This window comes from Dermacentor variabilis, chromosome 11 (genome assembly GCF_050947875.1).
Source record: "Dermacentor variabilis isolate Ectoservices chromosome 11, ASM5094787v1, whole genome shotgun sequence".
Lineage (NCBI taxonomy): Eukaryota > Metazoa > Arthropoda > Arachnida > Ixodida > Ixodidae > Dermacentor > Dermacentor variabilis.
Genome location: NC_134578.1, coordinates 41,744,228 through 41,761,898, shown reverse-complemented (window position 1 = coordinate 41,761,898; position 17,671 = coordinate 41,744,228). Strand labels below are relative to the sequence as shown.

The following is a 17,671-nucleotide window of genomic DNA, read 5'->3' as shown; positions in this document are numbered from 1 at the left end:
CCCCTTTTAGAGAAGCATATCTCGCGAGTTCTACCAGACTTTGAATTTATTCTATGAAGACATGATTTCATTGCTATTTGGCTTTATTTATTCGTGTCAACTTTTCAAAAAGCTAGAAACAAACAGGTGAATTTGCCAAATCTTTTTGTGCTTGGGCCGATAACCAACTCTGAAGATGTGGTAGTATCATATATTACATGCCGTGTTTTAAAAATCTCTTGGCCTAAAAAGAAACCACACACTGTCATGCATGTCATTGTACATAGTCGCGCATTATCGTATTGTGCATAGTTGCATAGCGCTACCCCGCTCAGTCACTGCACGTGCAGTGACTGAGCGACTCTGTTTCGGACATCAGATGCATGCGGTTGTTAGAGAGACTTGTTCCAATGGCTGCGTCCGCACTTGGAAATAGTTCGATCTTTTTTTTTTCTTACCACAATCGTGCGAAACTGTTCTTCATAAGGGCTCAGTATTGCTTTTCGTTGTTTGTATTTATTTATTTTTTTGCAGCCCGTCACGGCAGCCTCACGTGCATGCTCGCGCGAGCAAACACCGCTCGTGCGCAACGAAGCACAGACGGAACGCCCAGCTAAGCGTTGACTAAATACGCAGGGTGCCAAATTGTCGTGACCGAACTTCTTGCGTATTTTCTGTAACGTTGCGCCTGATCTCTGAAACGGAGTATAGCAACACGAAGACAGTACTTTAGTATTACCTTGAAACGTTACGAGCCCCGTGTCGCGGGAAATCCTGCGTCGGTATGGGCGTCGGCGGCGGTGTCTGTATTTATTTATTTATTTATCTGTTTATTTATTTATTACATGCTGCAGACCAATCTGGTCCAAGCAGGACGGGTAATACAACTTACAATATACCTGTATCCCAAAAGAAAACAAGAAAAACAAAAGTAGCAAAAGAATACATGACAGCATTTCGCAAAACAACACAAAAATACATTATCATACAGTAATGCAGTGCGTCATAAGGTTCCGTTAGACCATTCCCGTGGGACACAGGACGCGGAAAAAAGGAATACTTAATGAGAAAAATCCTCCCGAACCACGCATTCCTATACAGGCAGGCTCTCTGCGTGGCGCACAGGTGTTACTGCACTAATTTAATTTCTCAATGTAAAATGCGTCAGAAACTTCGTGAAGCACGACTTACACAACCTACAGACGTGATAGCGTCGGATTGTAATTCGTATGCACGAGAAAACAAAGATATATTACTCGGAAACTCAAACCTCTTTCCAGTTGACGTTTCAGGTCTGTCTTAATAGGAGCAGCACGCCCCACTTCGTTCCTTGCAAAACCATCCAGATGGCGCTCGCCTCCACGCATAAGGGAGGATAAAAAAGAAGAACCAGACAGCTCGCCTTTGTACATAGCATTCGCCGCCAGCGTTTCCAGGAAAACATTAGGGTCAAATAAACTGCAGTTGTCGGGAAGCGTGAGAGGCAGTCAGCTATTTTTGAGTACTGTCGCGTTAAGCTGGAACCGCATGGCGCGTTTTTCGCGAGCGAAAAACGCGACAGGCGGCAAACGCCCGCGTTGCCGCCGATGCGCGAGCACCCGTACGAAAAAAAGGAGCGGCGCTTTCGCGCCGCGTTTTCCGGGTTGCCAGACAACATAACTCTCAACGACGTAGTAGTTCTGCGGAAACCCGCAAGGTGGAGAGAAGTAATGAATAAAGGGAAAATGGGCAATGTAGCAATTGCTACGAACGGGTGGATGTCTCATTTTCCCTTTATTCAACTCTCAACGACATGTATTGTCTCTGTTTCCGCATATATAATATGCCCTTAAACTTACACAACACTACAATAAAAATAATCTGAGTGTAATTAGACAGCGACATTTCTTTCCAAAGTGTATTTATCAAGCTTAATCAAGCAGCAATATTGTGTGCGAAACTGCGACTATGTACCTTCCGCATGCTGTGAAGCCGCTGCTTGTTTACAACTTCACATATAAAACGGAGGGTCGGCCGCTTACTACCGAGCAGAAGAGGCGATTGCTACTATTAAGGGGGATGCTGATACTGAAGCAAGAAAAAATGCGGGTCAGGAGGTACATGTGGGTGCGGCCTGCCTGGTTGAGAAGAGAGCGAGCACCATACACTGGTAATATTATTAGCAAATTGTCTTGCCAGTATTAGCGATGAGACGCGACGCTTCTCCACTTTAGTTATTAGGGCCTCGTTGAAGGTTGCTTTGTTCATTTTACGTGAACACGATGCGCGAGCGAAATCACGATAGCACACGTTTTCCTTGACGCGCGCGCCAGTTCTGCTAAGAAAAAAAAAATTCCGCCAAGGAGGTTCCGTCGAGATGCGCAGAGAGCAGGGCCATCTGGTGGCAAAAAAAGAACTAAAATGCCACGTGACCAAATGCCACGTGACTTAGCTGAACTCTGATTGGTGGACGCGCCGCGCGACGCGTTTTTTACTACTCCGAGCAGCAGCACGCGGCGGCGCGATTTCGTGACGGATCATGCTGGGCACGCGTCAAAAGGACGCGCGCGTCCCACCATCCGCGCGTCAATCGCGCTGAAATCGCGCCATGCGGTTCCGCCTTCAGACTCTGAACGGCAAAGCTTAGAGGGACACTTAAGAGAAAAATGATTTTATTGCATCAGAAAATTACATTTCTACGACACTAAAAACACCATTCTCACCACAATAAGACGCTTGGTAAGCCAGAAAAAGCACAAGAACGAAAGACGGGTGGCAACGACTCCTTGAAGTTCCCGCACCTGGTCGCTGTGATGTCATGGATTTTGATGTAATCTTCTAGGGCCAGGGCCTACTTACTTATACAGTTGTACAGATTCACTACATTGTCTTCTAAAGGAATCAGATATTAAACACAGCAGGTCTCGGTAACTTTTATTCAGCCAATGCGGCTCAAATGCAAAAGATACCTTGAAGTCCCTGACGTCACACTGACGTACCGGCGTCGGGGTTTCGGCGCGAAATTCAAATACTGATACTTCGATCTTCATTTTCTCATCTAATAATCAAACTATTATTTTGAAATGACTGCGTGCGGGGTTCCCAAAGAATGTTTTATTAGTCTAAACTGATTTATTGTTTCGCTTTAGTGTCCCTTTAACCGTCCTCCGAATTTTTGCTGCTTTTCTTCATTGCTTAAATCACGCCTGACGGCTCATCTCTGGCTAAGTGAAAAAACATTTCTGGGGCTGTGTGCGCTGTTTACCATCGAATATGACTGCATATTTAGTTGCTTGCCGTCTTTACTCAAATATTTGCAAAACAAATTATGTAGACGCTCCAATTCTTCTTCCGTACCACTTCATATGAAGAAACATTCTGGCGAGATTGGTTTAGCGCAGTGCTTACAAAAGAATTACGTATTTTGTAGTTTCTCGGATGGCGAGCTATTATGCAAATCAATGCAAAGTGTTCGCGAATTCAAAAAGCCTTTAAATTGCTTCACATTCGCGTGTTTTTCTACATTCCAGTTTTCAAGTAGCGATATGTTCTGCTACAGAAGTACCGGTACCATTTTTATTTCCCCATGTGAAAAAAAATTGCCATGAAATTATTTGTTTAGTATATTGCGCATGTAATTAATGTAGTGAACTAGTCAAACCATGTTCTTTTCTTCTTGCAGGAAACAGCTGTTAGAAGAAAGCAACAGGGGTGACAGGATACCCATCACTGTACAATGTGCGTAGGTCATCATCATTATTATGCATGCAAACGCGTACGCAAGTTGCGTACTTGCAACCGTAAATTTAGAATAAGGCTCAAGAAATGCATGCGGTAAAGTTTTATTTATTGTTATTGCAATATATGGACACTTGAAGTGAATTTTCTTCATGATTGCCGCCGTCTCGATTGCCGTGGGGCTCCACATACATGAAGTATATGTATGCTATATGCTCATTCGTGCTGCATATGAGAGTTATGTTAAATCGCTACACTATTCAAGAGCATTGAATCATTAAATCAGCTCAAATCAGGTCTTCCGTTCTCCACTAAACAATTCCTCCGATTTTTGAGAATGGCAGCGCACAAATTAATGTCACGTAACATGACATTCCCAGCGCATGTTTTCTATCTGAAATCTTCACAGACTAATAAGTACTAAAAGTGAAAAACAATATCAGTGCTCAAAGGTTGAAAGTCATGTAATTCTACTGGCACAGATGTTTGCGGGCAATGCAATGGAGCCTGTGTGTGTCATTGCTGGTCCTACACGGCGTGCTGAAGCGTTTCAGGGTGTCATAAATATTTAGCGAACCCGCGTATGTCACGTCCGCGTCAATTGAGCTCGCGTATAGCTCGAACACCGTCTGAGACGTTCAAGCGCAAAACTAAACCTTGCTGTCGCAGTCGGTGCTTCAAGCTTGAGCTAAACCGCATTTCTTTTTCATTGAACTACAGCCTTTTTTATTGCGCAGCAGTTCTGGTACACCTCATGAGACGACAAGAGAGGAAAACCAAAATAAATGAGAAGACAGAATAAATATTACAGTACAAAGTTGGTAGATTTCCTTATACATATGATATCAGAGCATAACGTTAGTTACAAGTTGAGTTACTGAAGTTGCTGGAATAATAAAAATAATTAAAATATCACTGACAAGACCGGTGAAAAAATTCAAAATAAAACAGAAACAATAGAAAAAGATAGTACAGTACAAAACTTATGCGTTTCTTTATAGATACCACATCAGGTAGTAAGTTTAGTTACAAGTTGAGTTACTGAAGTGGATGGAATAATTAGAATAATTAGAAATTTCTCAAGCGGCCCAAACAATATTATAATGAATCAGAAAAAAAAACAGAAAACAAATAGTCCAGTAAAAAATTTATGGGCACTTTGCTGAGCTGAACTGCGATAGGCAAACGCCTATCTATGAGTGTCTTCTCTGTTACTGTTGTCTGAATTGTTCTGCGAACGGACGCCGCCGTGGCCGCGAGCAAGGGATGCAATCACAGCCATATGGCTGCAAGGATTGTCGCCGATGTGTGAGCACCCACATGTGCATGTCCGCGCTCTTCCATGCGCCCACTCGCACAGCGCTACTGGCATGGCACCTCCTCTCGTTGCTCCCCTCGCCGGTGATCATCGCTTTCCTGCGTCCACCACGGACAGTGCCCGGACAGTCATGAGCCTATAAAGGCTTACGCCTTAAAATTTATGGGTTTCATTATATATGCGATATAAGAGCATAAGTTTAGTTACACATTGAGTTGATCAAACCTCTGGAATAAGAAGAAATATTTAGAAATCAATGATACGACCGGGGACAGAATTAAAGATGAATCAGAAAAAGTAGAAAAAAAATTGTGCAGAAAAAAATTCATGGGTTTCGTTATAAATATGATATCGGAGCACAAGTTTGGCTACATTCTGAGCTGCTGAAGTGTCTGGAATAATTAAAATTAATTAGAAATCACTCATTACCGCAAACCAAGGCAGAGAATCGTAGACTTTAGAGACGTGCCACGTGAGCACGACATTGGCAAAATTTTGGAAAACCGGAAGTGGAAATCGGAAGTAATGACGTCACTAATGACGTCGCACTTGAGAAGGTGGCATGCTATATAACCAGCCAATTAATGTAAAACAGTTGGCCCGGAGTTCGCCTCGTGCGTTCCGCTTGCCTAAAAGTTAAACTAAAGAAGACCAACGCCGAACTGCGAATGCCACTAAGAGGCACTTAAGGGAGAGATTAAGGACGCCTACCGTTTTTCTGTTTGTTTTTTTTAGTTTCTACAGCACAGACAATAGTTATTCGTCCTTCACTGTCACTTTCGCACATTATCTTATAACCTCAACAGAATGTAGGCTAGATCCAAGTTTTCGTGCGAATAGCTTTCTTTGGCTCTTTCGATCGTTTACGTGGTCAGTGGTTTTTGATCGGACGTAGGACGGTCACCGCCGTCACAAAGACGCTGATGCGAACGACGCATGCTCTCACGCAACCGAGTTGTAGGGTACGTTTGCGGCCGAAGGCCAGCTGTTAAAGCTCTTTGAAGTGCACTTGCTTTCACCTATAATATCACTATACAGATGTGCTCGTTAACGGCGTTGTTCTCTACGGAATTACGTCGTAAAACAACAAATGCCACTGAAATACTTTGACTGCAACAGTGCACGCCTAAAGCTCATCGTACGTTTATTATAGCGAACAGCTTTCTAAAAACATTCGATTATTGGCTTACATTACCACTCATCATCGATGGCTTCAGCACAATGCTTTTTTTCCTGTAAAACAGGCAAGATAAACAAAGCGCGCAAGTATGTAGTGTTAGACAGACGAAGGTTCTTGTTTCTATCGGACGCGTAAATAGCAGTAAACATTCGCTTGCTGATTATATCAGAAAGCATCACGCGCGCACACGAGCACTTGAACAGATATCGCTAAATGACCGCGAGCACTCGCCGTCTCAATGCCGCCATGATGAAGAATATGGGCTCCGCAAAAGCAAACGCTTCGCGCTGTCGTTAGCGTCACCGCGTCTCCGAAACGGGTCACGCTATCTCCAACATTAGGCGCGCGAAAACACAGCGCGCACAAATCCAGCAGCCATCTCGGCTCGCCCTAAGATTGCACCACGCCTTACACCGTGGGTTGCAGCCATCGATGATTACCACCACGGTGCAAGGCGAGAGCCATGTATACGTTCAGACCCGTTGAGAGCCATGCGCCGCAAGACTTGTACACGCCACAGAAAAATGTAACCGAGTACAATTACCATTATGTCTTCAAAAATGTCGTTTGGTACACTGACCAGCTGCTGGCCCAGGAAAGTAATTGAGCAATAGGCAGTTTTATCAGAGCGTTGCTTACGCAGCGCTACACTCACACTTCACGCACTGATGGCTGCAAGAACTGCGTTGATTCCGCTTATTTAGCAAGCGCGAGCTATCGCCTCCACCAGCTTAACACACGCTTCAAATACTCAGACCCGTGCCCCGTTCAACCCCCACCACACATTCACAGCGCGTTAGAAATAAAACCCCTTCCAAAGAGTACGCCTCCTATCTATTGTGTTCGCTTTCTCTCTAGTTCTCCGAACTTTCTTTCAGTTAGGCCACGCAATAAATATTGAGTATGTGACACTGGGCCCATTTTCCCCAAATCCTGTTTTTTTTCTGTCCTCACATCAACATCAGACATCGCCTTCGTCTTCGGGACATCACTACGTCAACGTCTCACAGTGTTATCCACCTTATTTGGAGTTAGCATTCTGGCGTGGCTCCGGAACGGTGTAAGACACACGTTGCGTGATATTAACGTTGTGAATTCTGTGCTGCATAAACATACACATTGCCTGGCATTGCTAGCCTTCGGATGAAAATAAACGCAATTTTACGCACAGAATTTTGTTGTATAACAATTAATTTACAACGTCGGTGAAGCTTCGGCACATATAGATTCTCACATGTGCGAATGTATCTGCACAGTTTTCTTTTTCCTTTAGTTTTGCTTGCCTTTTTTCACACCGTTTTCTACTTCTCTTTCACATCGTTCATTATCAAATGTGTAAGCCTTTCTATGCTTTCCGAACGAGGAAAAGCGTCCATATGTCCCTCCCTCAATCCGTCATGTAAGACGATCGCCTTCAAGATACGGCCCGCAACAGCCAACGAATTCGTTTTTCGTGCTGCCTCTCTCTTCAACGGGAACTAAGCGGCGAGAACACAGAGCACACGAAGCTATCAGCAGTCGGCACTCTCTGTCCCCATCGCAGATCGCTTTGAAGATACGGCCCCCGCGGCTGCGCCATACGCAATCGCCACCGGAGTACGGTTGATCACGTTTCATAATGGTTCGACGTACATGAATAAGGTGCAAAAAGAGATAACGACTTATAATAATCGGAACGTGATCAGAGCACCTGGTGCCGCTACCTGCAGTAGTTTGCTTCCGTTATCAAATCATTTGTGCCCCCGTCCGCAGCATTTCGTGTCGCCGAAGCGCTTTCGTGTACACAGGTTGCATCAGGTTTCATAACATTGATTATGACACCGTGCTGCGTGGAGATGAGGAAGTGGCACAATGCTTACGCATACTTAGACACAGACGAAATGGGGCAGCGACAGTGCGCACCGTCTTCGGGATCGGTCCACCTTCTCTAGCACTTTCTTTATTGTAGATAACATTTAAAAAAAGACTGTGCGACATTGCACCGCCTTCAGAATCGGTCCAGGTACTAACGTCACGGGTCGTAAAAAAACAGGTTGTAGTGTTTCTTCGTAAGAAAAACCAACATCAGCGTCTTTCCTGGCTTCTTGTATGTTTCCTGTGTGCATCTTTTTTTGGCTGTTTTTTTTCTTAACACAATTGCTTGCTTTGCAAAAAACACGTTCCTTCTTGTGATAATCCTTTGAAGAACCTTTGGTAGTTAGATGCCTGGAAAATGCTTCGGTTAACATGGATTTCCGAAATCCGTGGAATTGGCTGAATTTTTATTTTTGTTTTCTTACAGACAAAGCTACTTCAAAGACATTCTGCACTTTTTCTCCGAGTGCCGCCGTCGTCAGACAAAACCTTACATCGGAAGACATTACCAGCACTCTGGCAGCAACGTCAAGTGTGTAAGCATCAGAATTTACACGCTATATTGATTTCAAAGAAAAAAATTATAGCAATATTATAGCAGAAAGGAAAGAAAATCAAATAATAATTCTTTAGTGCGCAACTTATTATTTATGGACACTATTATTCGTGATCAAGTGGGCAGCCGTAACACTTGTTGCACAATTATGAAACAAATGTTTTAAGGTTGCGAAAAATTCATATTCTAAGAATATATGTATGTTCTCAATTTGCAACATGCACGTATGCGTATGCCTAAATTTGTTCAAGCTTGGTCGAAACAGTTTATAGAAAATATTGTGCTACTGCTATTTCCAAATAATAATGAAATAAACATCGTGTGCGGTTCAGCAGGAAACAATCCATCTTGCCCACGCGGATGAGCATTCCGAAGAAAACGTTTATTTCTTCCTTGGTAGTGTTCAGTTCAACTCTGGTCACCTGGAGCACGTAGATATATGCGCATGTTGTTAAGTCCCCCAACGCATCGTCCGAACAATACCGCTGAAATACTGCAACGGTCCAGCTAGAGTAGATCCACCACGTGGCTCGCAGGAGCAATTCGTGTTCTTCGGGTTGAAAACACTTGTAGTCCATTTCCCGGCTTGTTCATCGGGGGCGGCTCCTTATTTTCGTCCTAACTGTGGTCTTTAGCAATGCATGCTGCATCGGACAATTATCCGAGCTCACCCATCGCTGTTATCACCGTAAAAGGCAAACAAATTTAGCAGCCATAGCAAGTGCAACTTACAACTCACCGATCAAGCGGGGGAATGACTTGGCGATTAGTCGTCGGATACTTCCGCCTCCGATACATCTCCATTCAAAATGAACTCAAGCACAGGGTCAATTGAAACAGTCAGAAGTTTCCAGCATTGTTGCCACGCGCTTAAGTGCCTGCATTGAGAGAAATTACGTCGACTTTATTAATATACAGATGCGGGTATTCGCGAAAACAAAAAGGATTACAAACCAATTGTGTGCGCCTGTATTTTAACTCTTAATGAACAAATCGGTGGCAATGACATCGCATGCTATCTTATTTTTCGTTATAAGAGAGTTAATACGTGAGTCGACTTCCTTGGCGCGCCGTAGAACGCGCAAGCGTTTATCTTATTTTTCTATTTAGCGAAGCACTTCCTGCTGCATACAATAGATGGCAGCTAAAGATCAATCGGTCTGGAAGTACGAAGTCGGTGGAGGAGGTTGAAAAACGTGGTGTCATCGCAAGCGCTTTAACAAAAAACTTTGTTAATTGCCCTGACCACAAATAACGAAGTCTTGTCGCAAAGCAGTCGCACATTTTAACACGTTCATGAGGACTTACAGAAACTAGAACACACAAAAAAGCTGTTAACCGATATGAACACATTAAATTGCTTACGAAAACTACAGCAGTTTGCTGAGAATTTTTTTGTGCAATAGCAACACTCAACACATTCCATGCACAAGTTGTCGTACTGTAATTCTAAGTCATGAATGCTTTTCTTCGCCACTAGGTTGGGCTGCCCCTTCACGCTAGGAAGTATTCATCCGGTTCACTTGCAGAACTTGCAGAAGCAATTCCGGTAAGTAACTCGTCCTCCCCGTGTTGCGCAATATATATATATATATATATATATATATATATTGCTACGGAACAGCCGCCACAGTGTGGCTGCACTGAGGAGAAGGAAGACGACGTGGCCACCGCTTGATATAGCGTCGCCATCATTGCCACCGCTTGTCTGCGTGTAAATATATTGTAGACTCGTACGTCAGCTACACGTAACATTAATTTGGTGGAGGTGGACGTTCCCCGTACCCGTCATGGAGCTTCGCAGCGGTCGCAACGGCGACAGTGCAACTTCGGCTCCTGCTGGCGGCACTTCCTCTACGCAACCGTCTCCGCCTGCAGCCCCGACCTACGTCGCCATTTCCCCACCTCGGGATCCTGGTGTTTTTAACGGAGTCGGCAGTCCTGATGTTGACGACTGGCTCCGCTTATACGAACGTGTCAGCACCAGTCACAGGTGGGATTCGACTATTATGCTCGCGAACGTTGTTTTCTACCTCGACGGAGCTCCACTTGCATGGTTCCAGACTCACGAAGAGGAGATCTCGAGCTGGGATCTCTTCAAAGAGAAGCTCCGCGACCTTTTTGGCAATCCCTTCGGTCGTCAAGTCACTGCCAAGAAAGCCCTAGCCACACGTGTACAGACGTCGACCGAGTCCTACGTGTCCTACATTCTCGACGTCTTGGCCCTTTGTGCCAAGGCTGACCCGACCATGTCTGAGGACGATAAGGTAAATCACGTCCTCAAAGGGATTGCTGACGACGCCTTCAATTTACTGGTGTTTACCAACGTCACCAGCATCGATACGATCCTCAAGGAGTGCCGCCGTCTTGAGCATGCTAAAAGCCGCCGGTTATCCCAGCACATCACGCGACTTCCCAACACAGCTGCTACGTCATCCTGTGACGACCTCTTCCACCAGCCGTCGCGATGTGACAACTTGACCCGCATTATTCGTCGTGAGGTCGAAGCGGCGCAACCGGCGGCCCCTTCCTTTCCGTCACCTGATCATTCTCCGGTGACAATCTCCTTGATCCAGGCCATCGTCCGTCAAGAGTTATCCAACGTCGGCCTGCACTCCATTCGTTCCGCATGCTCGGAACCTCTCTCTCCACGCACGGCCCCACCCTAATTACCACCCTCGCCCCTCTAGTGCGTCCTTTTCCTTCGCCCCTTCTATGCCCACCCCATCATCTGACCCTGCGACGCCTTTGACACGTCCCCGCTACTCCCGCTCGCCTTCTCCCTCCCGTCGTCAATCTCGCTCGCCCCCGTCTCGCCGTGCTTCTTCTCCGACCTACTCGCCGCTCCCCCGACCGGAAAACTAGACAGCGCAGCTTCTGGAGGTGAAGCTGCAAAGACGACATTGGCTCAAAATCCTCGCTTCACCTTACCGACGAACCAGAATCTTTTGGACGTTCTCGTCGACAATGTTCCTGTGTGCGCGTTGATTGACACCGGGGCGCATGTGTCCATTATGAGTGCTGCTCTTCGCCGTCGGCTCAAGAAAGTTCTGACGCCTGCCCCGAACCGATTTGTACAAGTCGCCGACGGAGGGACTGTCGCTATTGTTGGCATGTGCTCTGCCCGACTCACCATTGCTGAGAGACACACCGTCGTTCTCTTCACCGTCATCGAGCATTGCCCTCACGAACTCATTCTCGGTCTGGATTTTCTTGCCCATCATTCTGCCCTCATTGACTGTTCGGCCGGCTCACTTCGCCTTGACTTGCCTCTTCTTGCCGACCCTGTGGACCCGCCTCCCGGCCATCTGAGCTGCATCGATTTTATTCGCCTACCACCTCACTCTATGACACACGTTGACTTGTTGTCCTCACCAGCTGTACCTGACGGCAATTACGTGGCCGCACCACTTCCGGCCGTTATGCTTACACATGGTGTTATCGTGCCGCACACTGTGCTGAAAATTACTGGTAACCGCACCTGCCTTCCACTCGTCAATTTCGCGCTAACCGCGCAAGTTCTGCCTCAGGGGATCTCCTTGGCTATAATTCGCGCTTTGCAGGATGATGAGGTTGAGCCATTCACAGTGGAAGATCGTTACAGCTCAGCCCATACCGTGACGTCATCGCACAGTACTGACGTCGACATGAAGAAGATGGTCTCCTCTGACCTTACACCTGCTCAAGCTGCAGCCCTTTGCCGCGTTCTTGAAGGCTATCGCGACATTTTTGACTTTGACAATCGACCCTTAGGTCAAACGTCCGTCGTGACCCATCGCATAAACACTGGCGATGCGAACCCTATTCACCGTCGTCCATATCGTGTTTCTGCGTCAGAACGAGCTGTTATCCAACAGGAAGTCAAAAAGATGCTTGCAAAGGACATTATCGAGCCTTCCTGTAGTCCCTGGGCTTCTCCCGTCGTACTAGTCAAAAAGAAGGATGGAACGTGGCGTTTTTGTGTCGATTATCGCCACCTGAACAAAATCACAAAAAAGGACGTGTACCCTTTGCCACGTATTGATGACGCTCTAGACTGCCTGTACGGTGCCACTTATTTTTCTTCTATCGACTTACGGTCCGGATACTGGCAGATATCCGTCGACGCCATGGACAGAGAGAAGACTGCATTTGTTACCCCTGACGGCCTTTATCAGTTCAAGGTGATGCCTTTCGGTCTCTGTAACGCGCCCGCCACCTTCGAACGAATGATGGACTCTTTGCTTCAGGGGTTCAAGTGGTCCACCTGTTTGTGCTATCTGGACGACGTCATCGTTTACTCACCCACATTTGACACGCATCTAGACCGCCTTTCAGCGATTCTTGACGTGTTCCGCCGCGCCGGTCTCCAGTTGAACTCGTCAAAATGTCACTTCGCTCGCCGCCAAATCACCGTCCTTGGACACCAGCGTGGACATGATCGCGTTATAGCCTATGCCAGCCGACTTCTATCACCCGCCGAGCGCAATTATTCAATCACAGAGCGCGAGTGCCTCGCTCTTGTGTGGGCTGTTGCCAAGTTTCGCCCCTACTTGTACGGACGCCCCTTCTGTGTCATCACTGATCACCACGCGCTCTGCTGGCTATCCTCGCTCAAGGACCCCACGGGACGACTCGCTCGCTGGGCGTTACGCCTGCAAGAATATACCTTCTCCGTGGTATACAAGACGGGACGCTTGCACCAGGATGCCGATTGTTTGTCCCGCTACCCCGTCGACGACCCGGCTGATGCGGACACCATCACTTGCGTTTTCTCTGTGTCCAAGTTGCTCGAAATCGGCAATGAGCAACGCCGCGATCCTTCCTTACGAGCCCTCATCGACCATCTGGAGTCAACGCCTGGCGACGCTTCTCTCCGGATGTTTCTCCTTAAGGAAGGGACACTATACCGCCGCAATCTCGATCCACACGGCCGTGACCTTCTGCTCGTAATTCCATCCCACTTGCGGTCGACTGTCCTCCAACAACTTCACGACGCTCCCGTGGCTGGACACTTGGGCGTCTCGCGCACATACGACCGTGTACGCCGTCGCTTCTTTTGGCCGGGTCTCGCTCGCTCCGTGCGGCGCTACGTTGCCGCTTGTGAGCCCTGTCAGCGCCGGAAGAAGCCCTCCACACCTCCAGCTGGATGTCTTCAGCCGATCGACATCCCACCGGAACCCTTTTTCCGTGTTGGTCTAGACCTTCTTGGACCGTTCCCTCTCTCGGGCTCCGGCAATAAATGGGTCGCCGTCGCTACTGATTATGCTACGCGGTACGCAATCACCAGAGCCCTCCCGACAAGTTGTGCTACTGACGTTGCTGACTTTCTGCTCTATGACATCATTTTAGTGCACGGTGCCCCGCGCCAATTACTCACTGACCGTGGCCGCAGCTTTCTGTCGGCAGTCGTCGAGGACATTCTCCACTCCTGCTCGACTAAGCACAAGTTCAGCACGTCCTACCACCCACAGACCAACGGCCTCACGGAGCGCCTCAACCGGACCATCACCGACATGCTATCCAAGTACGTCGCGACCGACCACCACGACTGGGATCTTCACTTACCATATGTGACGTTCGCGTATAATTCATCGCGTCACGACACCGCCGGCTATTCGCCATTCTATCTCCTATATGGCCGAGAACCCGCGTTGCCCTTGGACACATTGTTGCCCTCGGCCACACGTTCAACCACTGAATACGCCCGCGACGCGATCGCACACGCCGACCACGCGCGCCAGCTCGCCCGCACCCGTCTCGAGGCCTCGCAGGAGCATCAGAGACGCCTCTATGATTGCCACCATCGCGACGTACAATTTACTCCGGGTTCTCTGGTGCTTCTCTGCACCCCCATTCGACGTGTGGGCCTTTCCGAAAAGCTGCTGTCCCGCTACACTGGCCCATACCGTGTGGTGCGACAAGTGACCGATGTCACGTATGAAGTCGTCCCCGCCGACCTGTCAGCGTCATCGTCGGCTGCAAGTGACATCGTTCACGTGGCGAGACTAAAGCCATATCACACACCTTTCGCCGCGGATGTGTAGATTCAGCACCGGGACGGTGCTTCTACTGCCGGGGGTGATGCTACGGAACAGCCGCCACAGTGTGGCTGCACTGAGGAGAAGGAAGACGACGTGGCCACCGCTTGATATAGCGTCGCCATCATTGCCACCGCTTGTCTGCGTGTAAATATATTGTAGACTCGTACGTCAGCTACACGTAACAATATATATATATATGGCCGCATAGAGCAATTATGAAGCTTTCCACATACCAGTTAGGAGCACTCTCGTGAAGTACCCTTTCAAGCGCCTCATTGCTAAAGCCCCTAGGCATTACTCATCGCATCGCCATTAGAAGAGCGACAGCAACGCCTCGCGCATGGCGCGACAGCGCGTGTCTCCCGTGCGCGCGCACACGGCAGCACCCGAGTCTCCCGTCCAATGAGAAGCCACGGCGTGGCCTTTGGGGCGTGTGAAAAGTGTGTTCGGCGTGGAGACGCGCTTGACTGTGGAATAGACTCCTGTTAACTCCTCTTTTAAATTGTGCGAATGCTTAACATTGAGTTTCCGCGCACAAGTTCGTCCACAATAAACCAGTTTGTTTACTGTGCTTCATAAAAGAGTGCTAGAATGGATATATATATATATATATATATATATATATATATATATATATATATATATATATATATATATATATATATATATATATATATATTGCCACGTGTACTTTTCCTTATCGGGCGACACGTTTCACCGCCTAACAAATGTTATCGCACAGCCCAGGACGCACCTGCATGTATCGCAAGTTTATGGACTGTGATCGATGGTTCCATCCGCTGTCTGTGACCGAACCTTGTCTAATCTGATTGCATGTGTGCGCGACGCGAATAATGTAGAACTTTGTGGAAGGCACGCGGGTCCTAGCGATTACTCTGGAACATTCGACGACTGATGTTTAAAAGCCGCCGCGCTTGACCAACAGCGTTGGCTTGACTCACTCATCAGATTTTCGACGATCACCGAGTGTATTCGCCGCTATCAGTCTTTGAGCGTAGCTTGCTTTTGAGGGCACAAGACAATATCACTAGCAGAAAGGCTGGTGATGTCTGACGCTGGCCTACAACAAACGCTTCTGAGGAGTATTAAATATTCTTTGTGCCAGCGATTCCAGAAGTATTCTTGTATCTCTTGAAGCTGTATCCATGCTTTAAGCTGATCAGTATGCGTTCGAAATATTTTGGTAGCAGTTTGCAGGTAGGCAAGTGCAGCCAGGCGTTTGGCGCGGAAGAAATGGCAACAGGTGTCGAGACTTCTGGTTTATCTGCAGTATAATATGAATACGTCAGTGGTTCACTGTTTTTAATCGTTTCAGTTAAGACCATGCTGATGGAATGACATTTTAGAAGTGACCTTTAAAGAGCTTTCCATAAGCTGTCTTTCACTGATCACCCAACAAGTTTCCGAGACCAACTCCGCGAAGGAGTCACAGATAGTAGAGAATCTCTACGTAATGCGATGCGCTCATACGTAATCACAAACCTCGCTTCCCCGAAGAGTAGTACAAAACGCGATGAATAGTACTCAACGCCATGGGACCCGCTAAAGTGTTATTTATGGCTAAGTCCCCTTTGGGCATTCCACAACCAACCAAACAAACGCCGCACGAAGTGAACGAAAAGCACGCTTGTCAGAAAAAACACAGTGGGCAAACCACACAGCGCAGCAAACACAGGGAAGTCTCTGAGAAACTCTCGGCCGTTGAGCGCAAGACCAGCTACAGGTGAATAGCACGAATTACAGCGCCCGTGAACGACGCGATGTAGGCTTTCTGCAAGGGCGAACTTTTCAAGTTTTCTGGTCAAGTAAAATTCACGCGTAGAATACCACATGGTTTGCCCACATTCGCTTAGCCTGCCGGTAGCGCAGCCATTGGAGCCGTCGCAGGTTAGGCGGTTAAGTGCGCGCACCACGTACACCACGTGATCGCTCGTTTCGCACGCTGCTGTGCCTACGTTATTCAGAAGCGCTCCCGGACCGCTGCCATGGTCATTGTGACTGACACGTGAAGCAGCCTCCGGTGCAAGCACCTTGTGATAAGCTCACTGGAGCGGTGATACTCGCGAAGCAGGATAGTGTGCTTGATGCATTTGCGTTTCACGACATTCTGGAGTCTGGAGCATAACTTTCATTTTGCCCCGCACGAAGGGGTTGCAAATCTCTGATGTTAGAGGCCTTGTGGAGGGCTCCTCCTCCTTGCCAGGCTGATAATTTAAGGCAGAATCCCTCCTTTCGAGTGACGAAAAATTGTTAATCATTATTGTTGTTTATCTTTTTTGACGCCAAACGATGTGGCTGGGTATGTGCCACTGGGTATGCCTCTAGTGATGAAAAAGTTCTCAGCGCTCTCACGCACCTGCGCACCTCACATCTCGGGGGTCACGCGTGGTTTCACGTTGGCGCCGCTAGATGGCAGAGGAGAGGAGTACCGCTTAAAGCCCCTCAATCTCCCAAAGTAGCACCAACCAGTTCCCTCCTCCTCCGCTCGGCCTCGACAGTGGCGCCGCCGGTGGTGGGCCTGCCGTAGCAGACGACGGCTAACACGCTACGGGAGGAAATCCGCAAAAATGTTCGTTCGAGCCCTGCGGAGCAGTTTTTTCAATCGAGATCGTTCTTTGTCAGTCGATAACTGGCCTTGAGAATCTCGCGTTGGAATTGCGGAAGGAATAGAGAAAAGGACCATTATTCAAGGCGTATTTAAGGCGTAAAGCGCGCGACGTTGAGAGTTCGTGTTGCTGAAACACGACGCAAGCACGTGGTGTACTCAAATACGTGCGTAATTACCAAAGTTTCAGGTGTTGACAGCGTGAAAGTATGTGTACGTGGTTTCGTAGGTTCATTTGCGTACCTGCAGGATACTTTTGTTCGGCCGGCGCGTGGGAGATTCCGGCTTTGTGCGGTCAGCAATGCCTGGCAACAGGGGGTTTTTTTGTCATTGCGGGGTGCTTTGGTAATCGTGATGATTATTGTTTTTTTACAAGTACTGCTCCAGGAGGGCGCATGTAATGGCTAAAAGAGGCCTC

The 17,671-nt window shown here is 47.6% G+C and overlaps 1 protein-coding gene across 1 annotated transcript in view; it reads left to right on the top strand.

Annotated features, from left to right (window-relative positions):
• LOC142563547 (uncharacterized) overlaps positions 1–17,671 on the top strand; it is a 43,845-nt gene that overhangs the window by 18,272 nt on the left and 7,902 nt on the right. The window contains exons 5-7 of the mRNA XM_075674120.1: positions 3,641–3,696; positions 8,476–8,584; positions 10,085–10,153. Of these exons, the coding sequence (XP_075530235.1) occupies positions 3,641–3,696; positions 8,476–8,584; positions 10,085–10,153 (234 nt within the window). The remainder of the gene's footprint in view (positions 1–3,640; positions 3,697–8,475; positions 8,585–10,084; positions 10,154–17,671) is intronic.